The sequence below is a fragment of the Heterocephalus glaber genome, unplaced genomic scaffold (genome assembly GCF_053883595.1).
Source record: "Heterocephalus glaber isolate CG9 unplaced genomic scaffold, H.glaber_assembly_v1.0 deba00000594, whole genome shotgun sequence".
Taxonomy (NCBI): Eukaryota; Metazoa; Chordata; class Mammalia; order Rodentia; family Bathyergidae; genus Heterocephalus; species Heterocephalus glaber.
The window spans coordinates 15,591,813-15,614,744 of NW_028258151.1; the positions used below are offsets into that span (position 1 = coordinate 15,591,813).

At 50.5% G+C, this 22,932-nt stretch overlaps 3 protein-coding genes across 6 annotated transcripts; 1 reads left to right on the forward strand and 2 right to left on the reverse strand.

Annotated features, from left to right (window-relative positions):
• Positions 1 to 26: 26 nt before the first annotated feature.
• Positions 27 to 4,549, reverse strand: Fibp (FGF1 intracellular binding protein). 4 transcript variants are annotated; one of them, XM_004852361.4, is made up of 10 exons: positions 4,322 to 4,549; positions 3,925 to 4,123; positions 3,594 to 3,720; positions 2,697 to 2,797; positions 1,817 to 1,971; positions 1,255 to 1,363; positions 1,114 to 1,177; positions 754 to 891; positions 566 to 663; positions 27 to 150 (listed from the first exon to the last, which is right to left on the reverse strand). In XM_004852361.4, the coding sequence occupies exons 1-10, from the start codon at positions 4,404 to 4,406 to the stop codon at positions 81 to 83; spliced, it is 1,146 nt and encodes a 381-aa protein (XP_004852418.1). In that variant the 5' UTR covers positions 4,407 to 4,549; the 3' UTR covers positions 27 to 80. The 4 variants fall into 4 exon arrangements, with proteins under 4 accessions (XP_004852418.1, XP_004852419.1, XP_004852420.1 ...); XM_004852362.4 differs by having other exon boundaries at positions 1,838 to 1,971; positions 4,322 to 4,547; XM_004852363.4 differs by having other exon boundaries at positions 754 to 840; positions 4,322 to 4,547.
• A 2,193-nt stretch (positions 4,550 to 6,742) lies between these two features.
• Ccdc85b (coiled-coil domain containing 85B) lies at positions 6,743 to 7,565 on the forward strand. Its single transcript, XM_004852354.4, has one exon. The coding sequence runs from the start codon at positions 6,743 to 6,745 to the stop codon at positions 7,349 to 7,351; it is 609 nt and encodes a 202-aa protein (XP_004852411.1). The 3' UTR covers positions 7,352 to 7,565.
• A 139-nt stretch (positions 7,566 to 7,704) lies between these two features.
• Positions 7,705 to 14,407, reverse strand: Fosl1 (FOS like 1, AP-1 transcription factor subunit). Its single transcript, XM_021264573.2, has 4 exons — positions 13,879 to 14,407; positions 11,577 to 11,774; positions 9,519 to 9,626; positions 7,705 to 9,158 (listed from the first exon to the last, which is right to left on the reverse strand). Exons 1-4 carry the CDS (start codon positions 13,978 to 13,980, stop codon positions 8,739 to 8,741), a joined length of 828 nt encoding a protein of 275 aa, XP_021120232.1. The 5' UTR covers positions 13,981 to 14,407; the 3' UTR covers positions 7,705 to 8,738.
• Positions 14,408 to 22,932: the final 8,525 nt, after the last annotated feature.

Consider the following 22,932-nt stretch of genomic DNA (forward strand, 5'->3'; position numbering starts at 1 on the left):
TCCTCTCCCTGCAGCAAGGCTCAGTGTCCAAACTCATGGCAACTTTATTGTCACAATGAGCAGAGTGGAGGAAGGGGCTCTTAGTCATGATAGAGGCGTAGGAGGCAGCCACGGAGGGTGCCCATGTAGCGGTCCCAGAGGGTCTGGTGCCTGGAATGGAAACAGCAACAATGATGGCCGATATTCCCTCAATGCTCTCCACAGGTGAGACACTGCTGTGAGTGCTTTCTATACCTTAACTCATTAAGTCCTCATCAAGTCTCTTTTTCTGGTGTGGTGCTGGGCATCAAACCCAGGGCCTTGCACATGCTAGGCAAGCACTACACCACTGAGCACATCCCCAACCCAATTACTCTTCATCAATTCTTGATTCTTCTAATTATTACCCTCAGTTTACCTAAGAGGAAACTGAGGTGTGGAGAGATTAAATAACTTGCCCAAGGTCACACAGAATCTAAGTGGTTGAACTAGAGACTTCGACCCGTAGGGTGGCACAGTGGAGAACTTGAGACAAGTGGCCAGCTGGGTCAAAGTCCAGCTAGACAGGAGGACTGGGATCTCTTACCGAAAACCATCCAAGGAGTGGACAGATGCTGAATACTGATTCAGGAAGAGCCGCACATCATTCAGCGGCCAGTGGTCAGAGCGGCAGGGTTCCACAAACTGTGGGCAAAAGGGAACATTTAGTGCCACCAGTATAGCCCAGGGACAGGTCAAGCGAGGGATGGGTGGATGGTGGGCAGGGAAGCTCACTTTTTCGATAAGGTCCACAAACAGGTCTCTGACGTCCTTATTGTGGATCAGCTTGGCAGCCACATTCACCAGCCCCCGAGACAGGTTCTGTGGGGCAGGGATTCTAGGAGTTCTGTCTTCTGCCCCAGAAGCTGGAGGCTGAGCACAGAAGCTGGGGGAGGGGCAGGCCCCTCTCCAAATCTATCCACCTCCCTCAATCGACCAGGTCCCCTCTTTCCAAGTTGTTTCCCCCTCACAGGCAGGCAGAGGGAGCAGCAGTGCCACCTGCCGGTCAATCTCCAGCCAGTGCTGAGTTGCTAGGCAGGGGTAGTACAGGGAGGTTGAAGATGCCCAAGGGAAAGGCTGGATGGGGCCACAGACCTTGAAGTTAGCTTCCATCTCAGAGAAGACGCTGAGTTTTCCCCGGAGGGCGGTGCACACCAGGCTGCAGGGAGACAGGGTCATGCCTAGAGCCACCTGAGCCCTACTTCAGACCCTGTCCCATGGATCCCCCAAGGTCACCTCTTGTGCAAGTCCAGAAGGTCCTTATCAGCCACTAGCACCTTGAGCTCCTTCAAGTCCTGGAGAAACTCCTTGTCTAAGTCCACATCCATGTCATCCACCTGGGAGTCTGCATGAGGCCCATGGAAGGAGTTGGGGTGGGTAATAGACCCACTCTGTGAGATCCTGAACCTGCCTTACCCACCACTCATTGATCCCCAAGGGACACAGGGGAACTGAGGTTCCAGAGGGGTAGTGCCATGCTCCAGGCCATAGAGGCAGTGACCCCTTGGTTTATAGACAAGGTGTGTATGGGGAATGCAGACTATGAGCAGAAGAGACTCAGGCCTGGGTGGAGGCCTGAAGAAGAAAGGATGTAAGCTGGACATGGTACATGCCTATAATCCCAGCTCTCCGGAGGCTGAGGCAGGATGAAGGCAAGTTCCAGGTCAGCCTGGACTATATAGCAAGGCCTGGCCTCAAAAAGATAAGAGAAGAAGAAAGGATGCTAGGAACTGGGGACCTGCAGGAAGAACTGCTGGTGGGGAACCAGGCCCTGAGAGGGTAGGGAGCGTCCAGGCACCTGGGTTGGTGGGGGCCTCACCGACGGCTCCAAGGGTCCAGTTCTGGATCATGAGCTCAGCACAGAAGGCAAAGTCACCAAAGCTCAGATACTGCAGCTTTTTCTTTCCTGTTTCAAATCGGTTATTGGCAAAGAAGACGATGGCTGCATAGTCCCTGCAGGTAGGGGACAATGGATCCTCTCAAGGCTTGAAAGTCCTTCTCATTGCGCCTATCGTGGTATGCTGAATATTAAACTTACTTAATAAATATTGTTGAATAAAAAAATTCCTAGCTTGGCATGGTGGCATACACCTGTAATCTCAGCACTCTGAGATATTAAGACAGGAGGATCACAAGTTCGAGCCTAGCTTGGGAATTTAGTGACTTAGTGAGACCCTATGTCAAAATTTTAAAAATTAGAAAAGAGCTAGGGATGTAGCTGAGTGTGGAGACCCTGGATTAAATCCCTAGTACTGAGAAAAAAAATTTCTGCCTGTGATCTTGGCTACTTGGGCGGCTGAGGCGGGTAAAAGGCAAGTTTTTGGAGAGCCTAGGCAGCCAAGTTGTGGCCTCTTTTCTGTTCCAACCCACTGTGTGGGTCACTTCTCTATGGGCCTCCTCATCTCTGCAGAGGTTTCAGCCTAGGTTTCCTAAGGGTCAAAGTAGGAGAGTACAAGGCTATTAGCTACCATACTGAAGACTTCCTAAGTGTGCCACTCCCAACAGCCCAGCTGGAAAATGGTCCTACTGGGATTCAAACCCAGGTCAGTCTGATCCAAAAAGTCAGATGACCATCCCCCCAGCACAGCCAGGAAGTGAATGGGGTTGAGGTGGGGAAAGTGGACTGGCTTCAGAGCCAGGGAAGATTTGTGCAGGTGGGCAAATGGCTGGCCCCTCACCTGGACAACCGGTCAGAGAGGAGGAAGTGTTGCTGGATGTTATCCACGAGGGAGCCCCGCATTTCCTCCACCACCTTGAAGACTCGCTTAAAGTTGTCAAACTGCAAGGCAGTTAGGGGAAGAGGAGAACTGGTTAGAAGGTACTCACCCAGTGAAAGCTTATCGAATACCCCTCTCTCTCCTATCTACCTATCTAGTCAGCAGTGCTGATTTAGCACTTGTTATTCCTTCAACAAACTACTAGTTATTAGTAGCTGTTATCAAGTCAAATGTTTACTGGCTTCTGTCATCTTGTGTTGGACTGAACTCCTAGCTCCATATTCAACTCCATTTTAGCATCATATTCTCTGGTTCTTCAGAAGCCTGAGCCAGAACAGACTCTCTTGGCTTAATCCCAGGAACTTGAAATGAGCAAATGCTAAGGTGTACATAGCAGCTCACAGGAGTCACAGATGAAAGGCATCAAAGGCCCAGAAGGGTTACTTCTCCTTAGCATCACCAAAAAGTCTTGTGGTCCCCTGCCTTGGACTTCAAGGAGTAGATATAACCAAGAACAGTACCTTCCAGGTGGGAACAAGATGAGAAAAATGTAAAAATGTAAACTTAGAGAGGTTTGCAGGAGAGCCTAAAGGTTAAGGACAAGGAATGCAGCTGCTATCCAGGAAGCAATGGGAGCCAATCAGTTTGAGCAGGGGAAAGCTGTGGTCAGATCTGGGTCTGTGAAAAGCTACTCTGGCCATACTGGAGGGGATGGGTTAATAGAGACAAAAGGGGAAGAAGAAACTGGTAGGAAGTTGCTGCCACAATCAGAGGCTAGAGCTGGGGCAATGGCCAAGGGATGAAGTGAGGGAGTAGACAGTAGGTGGGATGTGGTATACATGTGAGTGCAGTGCCCACCTGTCTCCGGCAGCTCTTAAGGGTGATGCCTGTTTTGGTGCTGATGTCGTCCAGGTCTTTCTTGGTACCCTTGGACAGCTTCTTGCCCAGGACCTCCCGAACAAAGGCCTCATCAAAAGCATAGTACCTGGTGGAGGCAGGACATCAGTGACCCTTCATAAAGAAGGAGAAAAGGGGCCTGGTGGGGCCTGGGACTGGCCCTTTCTGTTCCCAACTTTCTGAGATCCTGGGTAAGTCCCATCCCCACCCCCCACCCCCGCCTCAGTTTCAGCCTGTAAAGTGGGTATATGGTTATAGTGGCTAGCGTCCCCACCATCCACCAATTGAGCACCTCTCAATGAGCAGAGCCTGCCGGGAGGGCGGGATCTGGAAGATGAGCTGGTGCAGCAGTTTGGGGGGCGCATGCAGCAGGCGCTCGAGCATGTGGAAGGTGCGATAGTGGTCCATGGTGTCGCTCTGCAGCACGGCTGCCGTGGCTCCCGTCTGCTCCAGGATTCCGGAGCGCACTCGTCGAGCCACCGCATCACTCACTGAAGAGTGGGCGCTAATATCAGCCCCACTGTGCCAACCTCAAAGACCCTCAAGAAGTTCGGCCCCAACTTCTCTACATCCCTTATTCCCAGCCGCCTGACAACTTCCCTAAAGGACACCCAAATCCTGGTTCCGCCCCTCTCCCATACAAAACAACGCTCCGCCGGACCGGCTCCCCCAGGCGGCCGCACACAGACCTGAGTAGCCATCCAGCCACAAGCGATACACGTCCTCGTCGATAAGAGTCGTGTTCCCCACAAAAATGTCCAGCTCGTTGGTCATGGCTATGCCCGGGCCCGGGGCGCCCAGAGCAGGAGCTAGCACTGCCCGGGCCGGGCGCGGTGCCCCTGGGCCACTTCCGGGAGCGCAGAGATTCCGCTCCGAGCACCCGGAGCCGGTGAAGGCCCATTTCCGGTAAGGAGCCGGTGGGGGCGGGAGCCACAAGAAAAGAGGCGGAGGCCTGGGCTGTGGAAGTAGCTGGTCCTCCTTCTGCTGGGAGGAGGCTAGGCTCGTCTTCCCCGCCTACTCTGGCCTTCCCAGCGGTTTTCTAGGAGAGTCTGGAGCGCGGGGCGTGGTGGAAGAACATAGACTAAGGCAGGAGGATTGCTGCAAGTTCGAGGCCAGCCTGGGCTACATAGTGAGTTCAAGATCATCAGCCTGAACTACACTGTGAGACCGTTTCAAAAAAAACACAAAACACCTCATAGTGCTCCCGTCAGCCTCCTCTCCCCCGAAAACCCACTCCTCACTTCCTCCTGGCTTTTTCTCCCACTGTCTCTGCCTTCTGCGGCCTCCCAACTTTGACCTATATCCTAAATTTAGAAGTGTCACAGGGCTCTATGCTAAATGTTTTCTCTGCGAAACGAGTGTGGGGTCCTGCTATGAAGGGCTCTTGCTGGGGGACCCTGTGTCCCTCCTGCGGAGGAGCATCTCTCTTGGACTATGAGCACCTGCTTCCGCATGGTTTTAACCACACACCCCTCCTCACACAAGCTTATTTTGTCCCTCTGAGCTCTGCCTGGAAGGCCCCCACTTGCCTGACTGCCTCTCTGCCAAGTCTCTCCACATGGTCTTCCCATAAAGCACTTTGAAATTTTAACACATTCTAGACATTCTCACTTCCCAATCTGTTTCTTTCCTGCATCCCTATTGCAGTTACACAACCCCAACATCCACCCAGTTCTCACAGTAGAAACCTGGGCTGTCTCCCAGATTTTCTCTCCCTACTTTCAGTTCTGCTGATTTGCCACCTAAATATCTGCAGTATCTGTTTCGTTTTCTCCACTCCAACTGTCCCAGCCTAGTCTTTCTGCATATCTCTTCTACCTCATCCGACACAGTGTTACTAGTCTCCCAGCCTATATCCTTTCTCTCTAGGGCCCATCCCACACAGAGGAGCTGAACAATCTTTTAAAAATGCATATTTAAAAATGTTACTCCCCTGTTTAAAATCCTTACTGACCTTTGGAAACACTCCAATCTAGTATTGAAAGCTCTTAAAATTCTAGCTTCCACCCACCCTGAAAGCTCCTTCCCTGTCTTGCCACTTTCTGCACACATCTGCCTTTCAAAAAAGATAAAGCTACCCTCATTGTTTCTAAAGTAGCTAGGCTTTTTGTGGCATCAGTGTCTCACCACACTATTATCCACTCCCTCGCATAGCTCTCTCTTTACTTGGCAAAGCCCTATGCATCTTTCAGGGCCCCGTTGGTATCACCTCTTTGGGAAATATGTTTGGGATCTCTGACAACGTATTCCTGCTCTCTTCCATTCTTCTTTTTGGTGCTGGGGTTGAACAAGGGATTTGCTTGTGTTAGGCAAATGCTGTCACTGTACTACATCCCCAGTCCTCCTCCCACATTTCCCTGTTTTCTCTGCCAGATTGTGACCTTATGAGGTCAAGGTCAGTATCTTGGTCGAGTGTATTTCTGCATGAGTCTTACACAAAATGAAAGTTTATTGAACATACGAACCCCTTGGATTTCCACCCCTACTTCCACACAGGAAATGCTCCCGGGGAGAGAAGGCGGGCTAACAATGAGCCGGGAGGTCTGGATTCCGGATTCTGAGGAGTTAGTTGGGAGCCATGCTTAATGAGCCCAGACTCCTCAGCTCCATTTTGGGATGACCTGGAAAGCAACCCTTCTGGATTCCAGAGTAGGGTGATTAAGAGTCAGGGAGGACACTTGAATCTTTTTTTTTCTCACCCGAATCTTCTGAAGAAGCTAAGGGGCCTAGGTTCGAGTTTAAGGAGATTCGGAATTTGTCTCCAAGTCTGGTTGAGACCAGTGCAGAAGGCAAGGATGCCGGGGTGCGATGTGCGATGTGCGATGGAGATCTTGACCCCTCACTCTGGAGTGGACAGGGAACTGCTTCTTTGCACCCGGGTCCCGCCCCTTTCCGGAAAGCTTCTCTGATTGGTTGCCCTTCCGAAACGTCAGGCGGTCCCGCCCCGGCGCGCGCCCCGCCGCGTGCCCACCCCCGGGTGGCTGCTGCAGCCTACGCTGTCTCTGCCACTGTCCACCGCCCGCTGAGCTGGACCCAGAGAGGCTCCAGGCCGGGCGTTTGCTTCTGGACCGCCGCGGCGAGCGGGCGATGCTCCAGCGGCCTGAGCAGGCATGGAGGCCGAGGCAGGCGGCCTGGAGGAGCTGACAGATGACGAGATGGCGGCGCTGGGCAAAGAGGAGCTGGTGCGGCGCCTGAGGCGAGAAGAGGCAGCGCGCCTGGCCGCACTGGTGCAGCGCGGCCGCCTCATGCAGGAGGTGAATCGGCAGCTGCAGGGTCACCTGGGCGAGATCCGCGAGCTCAAGCAGCTCAACCGGCGCCTGCAGGCCGAGAATCGCGAGCTGCGCGACCTCTGCTGCTTTCTGGACTCGGAGCGCCAGCGCGGGCGGCGCGCGGCGCGCCAGTGGCAGCTTTTCGGGACCCAAGCATCCAGGGCGGTGCGCGAGGACCTGGGTGGCTGTTGGCAGAAGCTAGCCGAGCTGGAGGGCCGACAGGAGGAGCTGCTGCGGGAGAATCTGGCGCTTAAGGAGCTCTGCCTGGCGCTGGGCGAGGAGTGGGGTCCCCGAGGTGGCCCCGGGGGCGCGGGAGGCTCAGGCGCCGGCCCGACACCCGAGCTTGCCCTCCCCCCCTGCGGACCCCGCGACCTAGGCGACGGTAGCTCCAGCACCGGCAGCGTGGGCAGCCCGGATCAGTTGCCCCTGGCCTGCTCCCCCGACGACTGAGGGCGCTGCTTCTACGCCGATGCCCGCCCGGATTGCTCCCTGAGCGCCCGGACTGCTGTGGACCTTGGGATCTGGGCGCTGGCATGGACGAAGAAGCCCTGGTACTAAGGAGGCCCCCTCGATCTCGCTGGCGGGGCAGCAGGGGAACTGAAGGCTGGAGCGGAGGGACTTACTGGGGGTTGTGTGGGGACTAATAAACCGGGATGGAAGCCGAGCCCGAAGCCTTGGCAGCGTCTGTTTGGGACTCGCCGGGGCTGGGATGAGGGCAGGATCGCTGAGACGGGGTAGCACCCTCGAAGGGACTGCAGAACTAAGGTGGCTGACTCTTTCATTATCTCGAGGTTGGGGTGGGATGCGGGACGGTGGTAAACCACGGACTTCCCCAGTCGGGCGCCGGGGCAGCCCTGAAGTGGCTCCAGCTCCCTCCCCACCTCCTTCCTGTCCAAGACAATGGGGCAGGAAGCAGGTGTTGGGGACCTAGAACCCACTGACCATTCTCCGAAGGTGGAAGGGGACATACCGGCGCCCCCCTATGGCACAAGCAAGAGCACTCTTTGCTTGCACCCCACAATACTCTGAATCCTGTAGCTGTGGCAGAGCGAATGTAGCGCCATTTGTCAGATAAGACAGTTGAGGTCCAAAAATATTTTTTAAATTGTCCAGGGTCACGCAGTGTGTCAGAAACTGACGCTGGAACCTAGAGCTTCAGGCTGCAAATTGCCTCCCTTTAGCTTCTGCATCCATCCAGACATCCAGCCAGAGCATCAAGACATTTATTCCATTTTGGCAGGACTGTATAAAAATATTCTCTCTAGGAAAATAAATAGCAGCTGCCCTCGATGTGGGGGCTTGGATTTCCTGGAGCTAGAGGTTTCTCAGAGCTGGGGGCTACAAGTTAGCTCATCACAGAAGCCTCTGGCACCTCCTGAACTGTGCCATTCAGGAGGAGCCTGCAGAATCCCTAGTCCAATGAGCTGGTGCTGCTGGCAGTGAGGCTGGATGAATTAGTGTTCTAGGCTGGTAAAATGGCACCTTCTGTCAGGGTGGGCTTGGCTGGATCAAAAGAAGAGGGTGATGGAGTTTGGGAATGGTCTAGAATGGGATAGGGTTAGTCTTGGTACGATAGCATTTCTCTGGCACAAATGGAAATATTTTGTCTCTGGTTTAGTCCAAATTGGGATGGAGAGGCCAGCTCTAGAGAAACAGTGAGCAGCTTTGGTAGCCCCAAGCTGGCTCTACTGAGAAGCAAAATATGCTCAGTCTCATCAAGAGGGATGGAGAAGAAACTACTGGCATTGGGTATGGAATATGATCCAGGCCTGCTGGACCAATGGGGGAAAGGGAAATGTTGGCTAGGTTAGCATCTGCAGGGGTGGGACTGGGTGTCTCACAAAGCAAGGAGGGTTGGGGAGCCTAGAGGGTCTGAAGATGGGTCCCCACTGCTGCTGCTACTCTTTCGATGAGCTGAGGCACAAGGCTCAGGGGTGCTGGGATAGGTGAAGACCAGACTGGGGGTAAAAGGAGTCAGGGAGGGTGTGGTCATGAGTGTTGGGGTGTGCAATGCCTCGGGTTCAAGCACGAGGCCCGGGGAAAGGGAAATACAAGGTATAGGACGGCAGGGGGCTGGTGGGCTGGTGGTGCCACTGGTACTGCTGGCACCACCTGGATCCCTGTCCTTGTCTACTTCTGGGATTTTGCAGATGGGGCGGTGGGCTTCCAGCACCAGCTCCAGGCGCTCCTTCTGCTTCTGCAGCTCCTCTATCTCTCGCTGCAGCCCGGATTTCTCATCCTCCAGTTTGTCAGTCTCCTACAGAGTGTCGGGGGAAGAGTTGGGAAGATGAGGGCTGAAGACCCCAAAGCCTCTGGAGGGGGTGGGGGGGGAGTCCCCAGCAGGTCTGTAATGCAACTCCCATGAGTCCACAGGAGAAAATAGGCATGACTCCCATCAGGCCCTGGGCATCTTGAAAGAAGATTGCCCGCTAACCTTGGCTACGCTACGTTCTGCTGCTAGGTGCATTACAACTAATGTTTAATTGTATTTTCCTCCTTTTCCCAGAACAACTGCCCTTCAGACACAGATCTAGGGTAGGGTGTGGAGGACTAATAGACTGGGGCCTGCGGGCGCTGGGGACCCTCCTAGGCCCGGTGGGCCAGAACCAGTACTCACCGCCTGCAGGAAGTCGGTCAGTTCCTTCCTCCGGTTCCTGCACTTGGCCGCAGCCAGTTTGTTTCGCTCGCGCCTCACTCGGCGGCGCTCCTCCTCCTCTGGGCTGATCTGGGGGTAGGGATGGGGCAGCAGTGAGGCAGAGCCCAAGCCATTTGCTCCCCGGAGCTTACTATCGCCCAGTGGTAGAACTAGCAGAAGCGTGGCAGCGCCGGGTGGGCGTGGGGGGCTCAGCCTGTAATTTAGGGACTGCCACACCCCACCTAGTTCTCTACACTCAGGGTCAAATATCCTTGGGGACTTGGCTTTGGCACCTAAGTATTTCTCTCCCATAATCCCCTTCCCTGTCCACAAATCTAACCTTCCTCATGTAGAGTTCAGGTAAGATGCCCTCGCCTCCTGGAAGCCTTCTCATTTCCCAGGTGGGAGTGTCTTTCCTCCTCTGAGCCCCTGGGACTGGGTTATCCCTTTTCACAGGACTCTAATCCTTCTAGATCTCTGGAAGACCAAATCTCCTCTTATCCCAGGAACTACAAACTGTAGGAGGGGCTCATAAATGCTGCTGAATAAGTTGCAATTTATTGTGAGCCTACTATGTGCCAGCTAGGCACTTTACCTAGCTGCTTCTATACCTTCTCCTTTTCCTGATGTGCTAACTGATGCTAGGCAAGCACTCTACCACTAAGCCTGAGCCCCAGCCCCAGCCCTTACATAGATTCTTCATCCAATTTGCCACGCAAGGAAATGAAGCCCAAGGAGGATGAGTGTCTTGTTCATGGTCTTGTTCATGGTTCCAGAGTAAGAATTAATATCCAGTCATTCTTTTTGCATTGAGGGAGAAGCAGCTGATGGAGGTCCCCTCTCCCAGTAGGACCTCCCTGAAAGCTTACAGCCCCAACCTGGTAGTACCCAGGATCAAAGGGTCACACGCAAGGCTGAAGGAAGAAGTATGGGGTGGGGAGTTAGCCCTGGTCTGTCTCTGCTCACATCCCAGTCCCTTTCTCCAGTTGCTCACAAAAGCCAGCCATTCTGTTTCTGGGACATCTGCTCCTGGCTGATCTCACCTTTCTCCCAGGGTCCCCAACTCCTTCCCCCATCCTCTACCCAGCCTTAAGAACAAGCTTTTTGTCTTTTTCTTCTTTTTAAATAAGGTCTCATTATGTCCCAAGCTGACCTTGAATTTGCTATATAGCTATATAGTGCAGGATGGCCTTAACTCTTCAAACCTCCTGCCTCAGGCTTCCAAGTGCTGGGATTACAAGCATGTATCACCATGCCCAGGAAAAAGCAAGCTTTTTCTTTTTTTCATAGCAAGCTTTTAATCCCACCATAGTCTCATATACCACCCCCACCCAAAGAGGGGAAAGGAGAACCACTCCCTCACAGACCCTCCATCTCTTACTCATTTATTTGGAGGAGAAGGGGGTTCTCAGCTCCTTCTGCCAGGAGCCTTCTGTTAGCTCCTCCATGCTCAGGATCTGACTTTAGAGTTGGGTGGACCTGGGGCCAAGGACAATCCTGTCTTGTGTGATCCTAGGCAAATGACTATCTCTCTGTGCCTGTTTCCTCAGCTGGAAGATGGAAAAAGCCAAAGTGTATTTCCTAGAGGGTTTTTGTGAGGATTAAATCAGATAAGGGAACTGAGACCCAAAGAATAGCAGAAGGGAACCCTCTTGTTCCAGTTCTCTCCCCAGTTACTGACAGCTTAAGTCTGTGCCCACCACACATGTCAGCAGGTGGAGACCCTCTCGCTTCTCCACATGCATACCTTACATTCTCTCCCCTCCACCTCAGTTCTTGTTCCTGCCATCCCCTCTCCCTATGCAAATCCCACCCACCTTCTAGGTTACATGCCGCCTTTGCCAGGAAGCTTTTCCTGACCCAGAAGTGACCTCTTTGCCTTCTGGGCCTTCCCGGGGACAGATCCTATGACTTTTTGCTTTGTGCAGTAGTCATAATAGCCTTACCTTCCCCCTTCTAAGCCTGTGCTCTCCAGCAAGAGCTTGTCCAGCTAGCACCCCTGTGGGCATTCAGCACAACTGCAACACCTCTGTTGCTTACCTGTTCACAAGGCCTTCGACGCACCCCTGAAGGTGGCCCCAGGGCCCGAATGACTCCTGGCCTGAGCTGTGGGGGACTGTACTGGGGGTAGGCCAGAGGCCTGGGGTAGCTGCTTGGCCCCAGGAAATGAGGCTGCACCATCCACTGCAATTCCTGGCTGCCACTCACAGCATTGATGCTTGGCACAAGGTGGAACTTCTGAGAGAAAATAAATGAAGTGTAAGGGATGAGGTCTGTTGGATTGAGAGGCTTCCAGATTCTACCATACTACTGTCCACCCTCCACAAAGATGCTGGTTCAGGGAAAACAGAAAGAATGCAACTTGGCTGTCAGAGAAACTCAACCTGGTGGCAGACTATGAGCTGTGTAACTTTGGGCAGGTCATATCACCTTTCTGTGTCTGTTTCCCCATCATGGCTAATTCTTATCAAGCATGAACTGTCTGGTACTGTTCTAATCACCTTACAAACAGAGACTCATCTAGCTGGCACAACAGTATCTTCATTTTCAGACAAGAATAAGGTTGTCCACAGACAAAACCAATCAGTAGGAAATGGGATTTTAGCCCAACTGGCTGGGGTCTTACCCATTCCTTCACCCATCCACACAAAAAACCATAATTATGGCACCTACCAATAGCTCCCACTGTGGGTATGAGAATCAAGTGAGAGAATGTGTGTGACAATCTGGAAAATGACATGTGCCCAATGCAGAGGGGCTATGATGGGCAAGAGCTGCTGCTCTGGACTCAGCTTGTCCCACTTGGACTCTCAGCTCAGCCACTTACTGGCCAAGCAAGTTATTTAACCTCAATGTGCCTCAGTTTCCTGTTGGTTCTATAAAGTAGTGCTTTTTTTTTTTTTTTTTTGTACCGGGGATTGAACTCAGGTCCTTGCGCTTGGGAGGCAATCGGCAGAACCACTGAGCTAAATCCCCAGCAAGTAGTGCTTTAATAACTCTGAAATCATAGTTTTGTTTTTGGGGTTTTTTTTGGTACTGGGAATCGAACTCGGGACCTTGTGCCTGCGAAGCAGGCGGTGGAACCACTGAGCTAAATCCCTGGCCCTGAAATCAGTTTAATTCATAGCATTAAAAAAATCAATGGTTCAAAAAAATAATAGTGGATTTTTAAATCTATGGAGTCTTGGAGTCCATGAAATGTGGCAAATGAGGTGGGAAGAGCCCGGTGGCTGTCTGGCACCCTGTTAGCACTCCAGCCATTACTAGGGAATCATTTTCTTTAGCCAGCAATTTGAGCAGTGGGTTGGGATGTGGGTTCAGTGTTCTGGGAAGAGATCTGGTGCCCAGCCCTATGGGGCCCAGCCGTCCAGGAAGTGCCCGCCAAGCCCAGGCAAGCCCTGGCCCAGTGCTATGGGCCTAGCGACGACCCAGTGACCCCAGTTCCGGGCCCGAGGCACCGCCGGGCAGCTTCGCTTGCTCCCGAAGTTGTCCGGGACGGGGCTGCTTCGGGCCAGGAAGGGAGGGGCGCCCGGGGTGACTCAGCCACCGTGACTCGGCCACCGTGACTCTGCGGAACGGACGCCGCTCCTTCCCTCCCCTGGCGACACGTGCTCGCAGCCCCTCGACAGGAAATGGGCACCTGCAGCCTCGCGGGTTCCCCCAGCCGGCAGTGGGCGCCTTTCGGTGCGGAGAGTGGGGGGTGGGGTTAAGGGCTGGATGATCCCACGCACCACCTGGCACCTCGAGGTTTCTATTTGTCCCATCCCTCATTGGAGTCGGGAACCAGTCCCCTGGAACCCATCAGGGTCCAATGCGCAAAGAACGCAATAGAGACTTGGTGACAGGGGAGAGATGGACGGACAAATGGACAGACACACGGACAGCCACAGACTGCCGAAGATTCCCACTCTGTCCAGGCTGGTCTCTCGTGAATCCCGTCCCCCTTCTGTGTAGGATGTCTCTGCCATAGACCAGATCCTAGGAATTTAGCCCGATATGGAGAGCTGGCCGGAGGCAGATGGGACACAGAATTTAGCGGTGGACAGGAGGAAAGAAAAGACGGTAATGGAGACAGAGGGACAGATAGCAGACAGTGAAGGAGAATGGGACGGCAGAGAAAGGGTGCGTTAGTTGATCTTCGGTGCGCCCGCGGCGCGCGTTCCCCTGAGTCCTGGGGCAGAGGACACTGGCCCTCGACAGTGCACAATCCGCAGGACCCTCGGCCCCGTTCCAGACCGGGTCTCTGCTCTTGGTCCCGATCCTCGTCCCGAAGCGCACGGCAGCCAACCCCGGCGTCCCAAGCACTGTCCACTCAGGGACCCCATGAAACGGCCCGTCTCACCTGCTGGGCGGCCGCCTGCGCCGCGGCGGGGGGCTGCGCGGGCCCTCCGTACGCACTGCCGGCCCCGGAGCTCGGTCCGGGTTCCCCAAAGTCTCGGTACATGCCCTGGGCTGGCTGCTCTGTGGGGTCCGCGTCAGCGGCTTTCGGCTCGCGGGGTCTGACTCACTCGCGCGTTGCAGTCGTTTCTTTTTATGAATGAAAATTTCACGGGCTGAACCACTTCTACCGCGGGGGGTGGGGGCGTTTCTCAGCGGTGCTGTCACCTCGGGGCCCCACCTCTCCAAACGCACAGCCTTCCGCCAGTCCGCACGGAACTCCACGATCCCTCCTACAGCGGGCAGCCGCCTTTTCTTGGACAGCACAAGCAGGCTTGGCGTCCCCCAGCTGCCGCGAGCCTGCCCCCTCTGACGTAGCTGCCCATACATGGTGCAATTTCCTCGCCACGCCTAGGTGGAGCCGAGGATTCCCCTGCTGATTTACGCACCTGCCCAAAGCCCTCGCCCCGCCCTTCGCGCCCCGCCCCGCCCCTGGCGCTGCGCTCTCCCGGCCGAGTGTGGCTTCTGTTCCTACTTCTACAAAACAGGACAAAATAGTCCCATAACTACCTTGCTGCGCGCGTCCGGGGTCGGAATGAGGAATGTGAAAGCTATTTGGAAAGTACAAAGGGAATTATAAATGTAATTTTTGTTACAGTTATTATTATGTACTGGATGGTTAATTCCAATGCCAAGAATCATCCCAACTGCCATTCATTGTGACCTGAAGGCCCTCCACTAGCATTGTTTTAAGACTTCAGCTGTACTAGAACGTGAATAAATGACAAACCAAGGACACAAAAAGTTGTAATTTAAAATTTTTTATTAGTACATGTACGCAGTACATAATGTTTACACTCCTGGTGTGGAGTTGCTACATGTACATAACATATCTTAATTCCTTTTTTCATCCTTTCCCTCTCCCTCTCCCTTCCCTCCATCTCTCAATTCCCTTCCCATTTGGGAAAGATCTATCTCTACTTCCTATTATCTTTTATTTTGCTCTTTATTTATAATTTGGGTTTCTCATATAAGAGAAACCATGTGATACTTAAGCTTGTGTGTCTGATTTATTTCACTTAACATTATGATCTCAAGGTGCATCCATTTTCCTACAAATGACTCAAATTTATCCTTTTGACCTTTTTTTTTTTGGTACCGGGGATCAAACTCGGGACCTTGTGCTTTCGAGGCAGGCACCAGAACCACTGAGCTAAATCCCCGGCCCAAATTTATCCTTCTTTAGGGCAGAGTAGTACTCCATTATGTGTAAATACCACATTTTTTTTATCCATTCATCTGCTGATGAACATATAGGCTGCTTCCAAGACTTAACTATTATGAATTGTACTGCCATAAACATGAGTATGTATGTATCTCTGTAATATGTCTTTAACTCTTTTGGGAAGATACCTGAGAGAAGAATAGCTAGGTCAAATGGAATTTCTAATTTTAGTTTTTTTCATGAATCTCCATACTGATCTCCATAGTAGTTGTACTAGTTTACATTCCTACCAACAAATGTTGGTATTTTTAAATGCTTACAATAAATTAAATGGATTGGAAAAAACAAACCAAAAAATAAACAAGGTGATGCTTTGAAATGCCACAGATATAATAATGCAATACAGTTGTGCTACTCAGGATAATCTCTGTTTTCATTCAGAGCCTACAGACAGTGACAGTCTGAGCTGAAGCCCAGATGTCCCAAAGCTTGATAAACATCAACTTTCTTGACTGTCAATGATCTTCCAGGAATGTGTGACTGTGTGTCACCATCCTTGTTTGGAGAGTGTGTCAAAAGTATATGAATGAAATGTGTTAGGGAGGTGGGTACCATCATCTTCCCCCGTTTTACAGATGGGGAAAGTGAAGCTGAGATTTGTGGAAATGAGTTGTCCAAGGTCACTAATAAGTGACTAAGGCAGGTCATTGAGTCAGGGCTGCAGAAGTTCCAAACCCAGGCTCAGCGAAGATTTTCCTCACAGCTTCATAGATGCCTCTCCACACGTACAGAATGAATGCCTCTGCTTCCTCCCATTTTGTTGATGAGAAGACTGAGGCCTGGGGAAAAGAGCTGCTAGGGTCACGAAGCAGGAAGGCTGGACTCTACTGCTCTTCCCCCAGTACCTTCAGCTGATCAGCTCCAGTTCTGCCCTGGCGGGGGGGGGTGGTGGTCCTGGGCTGCTTTCTGTGGATATGGAGGCCAGGGGTCTGTGGGTCCTCTCAGGACTTAGAGCCAGGGTCCTGGGGTTCTAGTCCCAGAGCTAGCATTTTCTGTCTGTGTGACCCAGGGAAGCTCACCTTCCTGGACATCCAGGCCCAATTGAGCCTCCTGCTGACCTCATAAGGTGGCTGGAAGATCAAATGAGATCACAAATGTGAAAGTGCTTTGTAAGCTGTAAAGTTCTGTGCACTCAGTTGGTTACCAGCCTAGCACCCCTCCCTTGCCCTGGTTCCACTCAATGCTTCCTTTAAAAAGAAAAGAAACCTCTGCAGTTTACCCAAATGAGAAATATAAAGGGTGTGTGTGTTTTGAGAAAGAGGGAGGAAGGGAGGGGGAGAGAGGAGAGAGAGTGGAAAAGAGAGGGAGGAAATGAATATGAGAATTTTTAAACAAATCTGGTTCTGGGTTTGAATTCTGGTTAGGCCACCCACCTCTGAAGCTGTATGCATGTCAGTAAAATGGAGACATAATTGACAAGAATAGAAATAAAATAATATCACAGGCTTAGCACAGCCCACAGTAAGAATTTGACAGTGAAAATAAATTCACATGTGAATAAATTGTGTGTGAGAGTGTGCGTGTGTGTGTGTGTGTGTGTGTGTGTGTGTGTACGTGACTCTGAAAAATCCCTTCCTGCTCTAACCGTTGGTGGAGCCACAAGAGGCCCTTTCAGAGGCAGCACATTCCAAGCTCCTCAGTCACCAATTCCTGCCTTATGGCCCACAGACGTTCTTAATGGCTGACCTCACCGGCTCCTACCAGGGACCACGGAGACTGCTGGGATCTGGGGGACCTGGGAGATCCTGCCACTCTTCCTTGGCAGCCTTATGAGCTACCTCCTTTGTCTGAGTCCCAGAAAGTGCCCAAGTATCAGACTACAGTGAGGCCAAAGGAACCGTTTAGTAGGTTCTCGGGGCCACCAGGCCTTGGAGGTGATGTTGATGTTTTTCAGTTTCTATTCTCTTTCTAAATTGAAGTTTATTTTTTTTAATTGAAGTGAAATTCACACAACATACAATTAACCACTTTTAAGTGTACACTTAGGTGGCATTTAGTGCATTCACAATGTTGTGCAACCACTACCTCTCTGGTTTTCAAAACTTTTATCACTCCAGATAAACACCCCATACCCATTAAGTAATCACCAATTTCTCCCTTCCCCCAAACCTTGGTAACCACTAATCTACTTTCTATCTCTGTGGCTTTGCCTCTTCTGGGCATTTCACGTAAATGGAATCATATAATATGTGACCTTTCTCATCTGGACTTTTTGGCTCAGCATGTTTTCAAGTCCATTCTTGTACTGTGTGTCAATGTTTTGTTCCTTTTTATGGCTGAGTAATATTCCACAGTGTGTATATACCACAGTTTATGCATAAATTCGTGAGCATTGTGTTGCTTCTGTTTTTTGGCTAGTAAGAATCATACTGCTATGGATATTGGTATACACTTTTTTTGTGATCATACATTTTTATTTCTCTTGGAATTGTGGGTCAGTGGAGTTGGTGGGTCATATGATAACCTCCCCAGGCACTGCCAGACTGATTCCCAAAGTAGCTGCACTATTTTACACTTCCATCAGCAGTGTGTGAGGGTTCTGATTTCTCCAAATCTTTTTTTTTTTTTTTGGTACCGGGGATTGAACTCAGGTCCTTGTGCTTGCGCAGCAGGCAACGAAACCACTGAGCTAAATCCCCGGCCCAATTTCTCCAAATCTTTGCCAGGCCTTGTTAGTTTCTGGTTTTTGTTTTGTCATTTTTGCAGCACTGGAGAATGAGGCCAGAGCCCTAGCACTGACTTATAGTATATCCCCATCCCTTTTTTATCTTTTATTTTGAGATAGGGTCTCAGTTTCCCAGGCTGGGCTTGAATTTATAATCTTCCTGCCTCAGCCTCCCAGAGTGCTGGGATTATAGGAATGTGTCACCATGCCTGGCTAGTTCCATTCTTTTTTCTTGTTTTTCTGGGGTTCTTTTTGGTACTGGGGATGAACTCAGGACCTTATGCTTGCCAGGCAGGAGAGGTGCTACTGAGCTAAATCCCCTGCCCCAGGCTAGTTCCATTCTTAAAACTAAAGACACCCTAGTGGGCAGGAAGTAATCACTCATTGTTTTGTTTTTTGGTTTGGTTTGTGGTTTTTTTGCCCATTACTGACTCATTGTATTTTGATTTGCATTTCTCTAATGACCAGAGACATCTCTTTATGTGCTTCTTAGTCTCATTATACAAATACTGTATTTTTGGACAGATGTCTATTCAAGTCCTTTGCCTACAGTTAGGTTGTTTGTGTTTTTAATGTTGAGTTGTACTTGTTCTTTGTATATTCTGGATACTAAACCCTTATCAGATATATGTCTTGCAAATATTTCCCCCCATTCTGTAGGTTGTCTATTTGTATTCTTGATACTGTTCTGTGATGCATAAAAATTTAAATATTTGGGTGGGGTTTTTTTTTTTTGGTACTGGGGATCGAACTCAGGACCTTGAGCTTGAGAGACAGGTGGCAGAACCACTGAGCTAAATCCCCTGCAAAAATTTAAATTTTTTTTAAAAAGTCTAGAGGCCGGGGATTGGCATCCCTTTCAGATCATCCACCTTTGACCTTTTCTCCTCTTGCTTTTCTTCTAATGGTTTCATTTGTTCCTGATTTCTTTTTTTTTTCTTCTTCTTTTTGTTTTTTTTTTTTTTGGTACTGAGGATGGAACTCAGGACCTTGTGTTTGAGAGACAGGCGCTGGAAACTCTGAGCTAAATCCCCAGCCCATGTTCCTGATTTCTAATAAATTCTTCCTGCAAGAGAAGATAGTCTTTAATTCTCTCTAACTTGAGTAGTTTTAAGCAGCACTGAGTGTGAGGTGTCACCGGCGGCAGTTTGCTGGCAGCATCTGGTCCCTTCGTTTTCTTCTTCTTTTTCCCCACTCTAGTTGGTACAGGAGGTTCACATTTCTCTTTTTTTGTCCTTGTCATCCTTTTTACCACCTCCAGACCATGACCATCACTCTGACTTTGACCCATCTTGTCTGGGCCACACTAGGCGCTGCTGCTAGAAGTGCACTCCAGGAGGGTTTTAATCTGTCTTTTTTTCTTTTCCTTTTTTTTTTTGGTACCAGGGATTGAACTCGGGTCCCTGCGCTTGCAAGGCAGGCATTAGAACCACTGCGCTAAATCCCTGGCCCCTCTTTTCTTTTTTTAATTTGAGGGATTTTTATTTAAAATCATGAAAAAAAAATAAAAATAAAAATAAAAAAAATAAAATCATGAAAATGTTCACAGAAGAATTTTAAAATTCTGACCATTTCACCCTCAGACCTGGATGTTTCTGAGCTGTGGCACCTTTGGAGGGTCTGGGGCTGGAGAGGGGGTAGGGTGAGGGGTCCTGTGCTCTTTTAGGGTACATCCTGACTGGGGGAGCCCCTTCATTGAGCTCTGATGGACCAGGAACCACTCAAATTAACTTATGTAATCTTCACAACACTCATGTGAGGTAGTGATCTTATAATAGTGCACTCACTTTACACATTAAGAAACGAGACGCTGGAGCCAGGGATGTAGTTCAGTGGTGCCACGCCTGCCCAGCAAGCACAATCCTCCATTGGGGGGGAGGGGGGGAGACACAGAGAAATTAAGCTGCTTCTTCAGTGAAGCAACCTGTGATCCTCAGCCTAAGTTAAATCCCTTATGCAACACATTCCCTGGTACTATGGGGGATACTCCATTTTTCACCCTACCCAGAATAACTTTTTTTTTTTTTTGCAGTACCAGGGATCGAACTCAGAACCTTGTGCTTGTGAGGTAGCCAGCGGCACCACTGAGCTAAATCCCTGGCCCTTCCAGAATAACTTTTTTTTTTGGTACCGGAGATCAAACTTGGGACCCTGCACTTGCGAGGCAGGCGCGGTGCCACTGAGCCAAATCCCTGGCCCCAGAATAACTTTAAAAGGTTTTGCATTTTGGAGAGGTATATGTCTATATTTATATCTGCCTGTCTATATTTACCTATCTTTATCTCCTAAGTTGGTGATCATAAAAAAGGATGAGTGTAGAAAATATTATTTTAAATCATAATTTTTATTTTTTGTGTTGCTTTAAATTTAAATTTTTTAGTTGCAATTCTTTTTGACTAGGTAATATGTTTACATACATCAAAATCCAAAAGCTACAAAAGGGTGTACAATGAGAAACCTCCCCCTTCATTGTAACCTCTTCCTTTCTTCCTTTCTCCCTCTCTCCCTCTCCCTCTCCCTCCCTCTCTCCCTCTCTTTTTTTTGGGGGGGGGTTACCAGAGATCAACTCTGGTCCTTGCCCTTGCACAGCAGGCGGCAAAACCACTGAGCTAAATCCCCAGCCCTCTCCCTCTCTTTTTTTGTACTAGGGATTGAACCCAGGGACCACTGAACACTGAGGCACATCTCAGCCCTTTTTATTTTCTTGTTTGAGACAGGTCACACTAAGTTGTCCAGGCTGGCCTTGAACTTTTTTTTTGGTACTGGGGATGGAACTCAGGTGCTTGCACTTTTGAGACAGGAGTGGTGCCACTGAGCTAAATCCCAGGCCAGGCCTTGAACTTTTGATCCTCCTTCCTCAGTTTCCCAAGTAGCTGGGATTACAGGCATGCACCACTGTATCCAGCTTGTAACCTATTTCTTGTGTATTGTTTTATCTGAGGAATAGGCTGCTCTATACCCTGTTTTATTCCTTGGTTTGTGTTTTCGTATTTCTTGAAAAGCCTTCCACTGAGTATGTATAGATCTGTCTCATTTAAAAAAAAAAAAAAAAGGCAGGGTAGTGGCACGTATCTGCAGTTCCAGCTACCTGGGAGGCTGAGGCAGGAGGATAACTTGAGTCCAGGAGTTGGCAACCAGCCTGGGCAACACAGTAAGACCTCATCTCAGAACAGTAACACCTGGGTTGAGGTATATTTTACATTCAATGAAAATCCCACTTTTTTAGTGTACTGATCACATGTTTTGATTGGTATTGGGCTGGGGATTTAGCTCAGTGGTTCCACCACCTGCCTCACAAGCGCAAGATCCTGAGTTCGATCCCCAGTACAAAAAAAAAGTAGGAAGATTGGTGTAAACTTCCAAGGAATGACATTCCAATCAAGATAGAGAACATCTGGGCCAGGGATTTAGCTCAATGTTTTCGCGGTCTGCTGCGCAAGCGCAAGGACCCAAGTTCGATCCCCAGTACCAAAAAAAAAAAAAAAAGAGAGAACATCTTCATCCCTCAGAGAGTTCTGTTCTCCTCCTTTGGAGTCAATCTCCTCACCCCAGGAAATCACATGACTCATTTCCATTGACATTGATTGGCTTTGTCTCTTCCAGAATTCCACATCTATGGAGTCACAAGTCATGTGCTTTTGTGTCTGGGTTCTGGCTCTCATCAGTATGCCTGTGAAGCTCCTTCATGTTGTGTGTGGCCAACACTGACTCCTTTTTATGGCTGAGTAGTATCCCATTGCCCTGGATATACCATGCTGTCTTTCCTATCATCTTGAAATAAATGAATTAAAAGTTGAATATAGTCAGATATGGAGGAAGAAAGTATGTTAAAGACTCAGTCCTGGCCCCAAGGCACAGACAGCCCCAAGAAGTGGTCAGACACTAAGGAACCCAGTTCTGGCACTAGGGAGATGGTATGGGGCAAGAGCCAGAGAGTGCCTGGGACATTCCCAGGAAGCCCTCCATCCACCCCCAGGAAAGGTCCTTTCCAACTGGGGTGGGAGTGAGTGGGGGAAGTCTTTCTGGAAGAGGAGGACTTGAGGTAAAGGGCAGCATTACTAGGGTTGGAGATCTCCTCTGTGCCAGGCAGTGGGGATGAAGGCCTGTGGGTGGGGATGAAGGCCTGTGGGTGGGGAGTGGAAGGAGGCCTGGGGTGGCTGATGTCCAGGGCATGCTGTAGAATGTGTGCAGGGGCAAGGAGCTGGAGGTAGGCAGACTGGTGAGGCTTAAGCCAGGGCCCTTGAGTATCAGACTGCGGAGTGTAAATTGGGCTAGGAGATGAGAGGCTTGGTGTGTGTGTGGGTCGTTTAAACAAGGACAATACTGCAATCTGGGGAAGGAGGGGTAGAATCCTTTGCTGGATTTAAGTCTTTCTGGCCTGGTTATCTGGGCTGTCAGTGGTGAGGGGGGAGCCATTTGGTGGGGCCCACGCTATGGAAGAGGAAAGGGCCATAGTGGATGGGCTGCTGCCAGGACCCAGGCATCACCATGGGTGCACAATGGCCTTCTATTCAAATGCCACCTGAGCCATGAGTGCCTGATCCTTTGTTGTCCCTTGAGCTCCATGCCACCTTCCTTTGAGGGACCCCAAGTCTCCATAGAGGGGAAGGGGCTAGGGTAAGCACTACAGGGCATGGGGATAGCTCTAGTCTCCCCATTCTCCTCTGCAGCCCTACTGGTACCAGCAACTCCCCAGCCCAGGGTTGGTCGTGGGGGCAGGCAACAGAGACAAGTCCTGGCCCTGGCTGGGTCTCCAGTTGTTATGTATCTTCCTCTTGGTCTTTCCTTTGGGAGCCTCTGTTTTTCCTTTTTGCATGTTAGGGTCTCACATACTGTGATCCCTAAAGCCAGAGGTTTCAATGGAGAGCTATAGGGTCAGAGCAATTGATGGGCCCAACACTGCTTCAGTCAACACAGCTCCATGGGCAGGAGAGGTTAACAATACAACATCCCCTGGCAGGGGTTTAGCTTTGGAGGTCACTTCCCAGGGACTGTACCAGAGTGAGGGATGGACAGGGAGCACCTCAAAGCATCCTTTCTCACCCATTTTATAGATGAGAAAACTGAGG

Coding starts and splice junctions, on each gene's coding strand:
- Ccdc85b (XM_004852354.4), top strand. CDS start 6,743: ATGGAGGCCGAGGCAGGCGGCCTGGAGGAGCTGACAGATGACGAGATG.
- Fibp (XM_004852361.4), bottom strand. CDS start 4,406: ATGACCAACGAGCTGGACATTTTTGTGGGGAACACGACTCTTATCGAC. Junction 2,798..3,593: donor TTAAGAGCTGCCGGAGACAG/GTGGGCACTGCA, acceptor ACTGCCTTGCAG/TTTGACAACTTTAAGCGAGT. Junction 151..565: donor CACTCCTTGGATGGTTTTCG/GTAAGAGATCCC, acceptor TTTCCATTCCAG/GCACCAGACCCTCTGGGACC.
- Fosl1 (XM_021264573.2), bottom strand. CDS start 13,980: ATGTACCGAGACTTTGGGGAACCCGGACCGAGCTCCGGGGCCGGCAGT. Junction 11,775..13,878: donor CGCAGGCGGCCGCCCAGCAG/GTGAGACGGGCC, acceptor ATTTTCTCTCAG/AAGTTCCACCTTGTGCCAAG. Junction 9,159..9,518: donor TGACCGACTTCCTGCAGGCG/GTGAGTACTGGT, acceptor GACACTCTGTAG/GAGACTGACAAACTGGAGGA.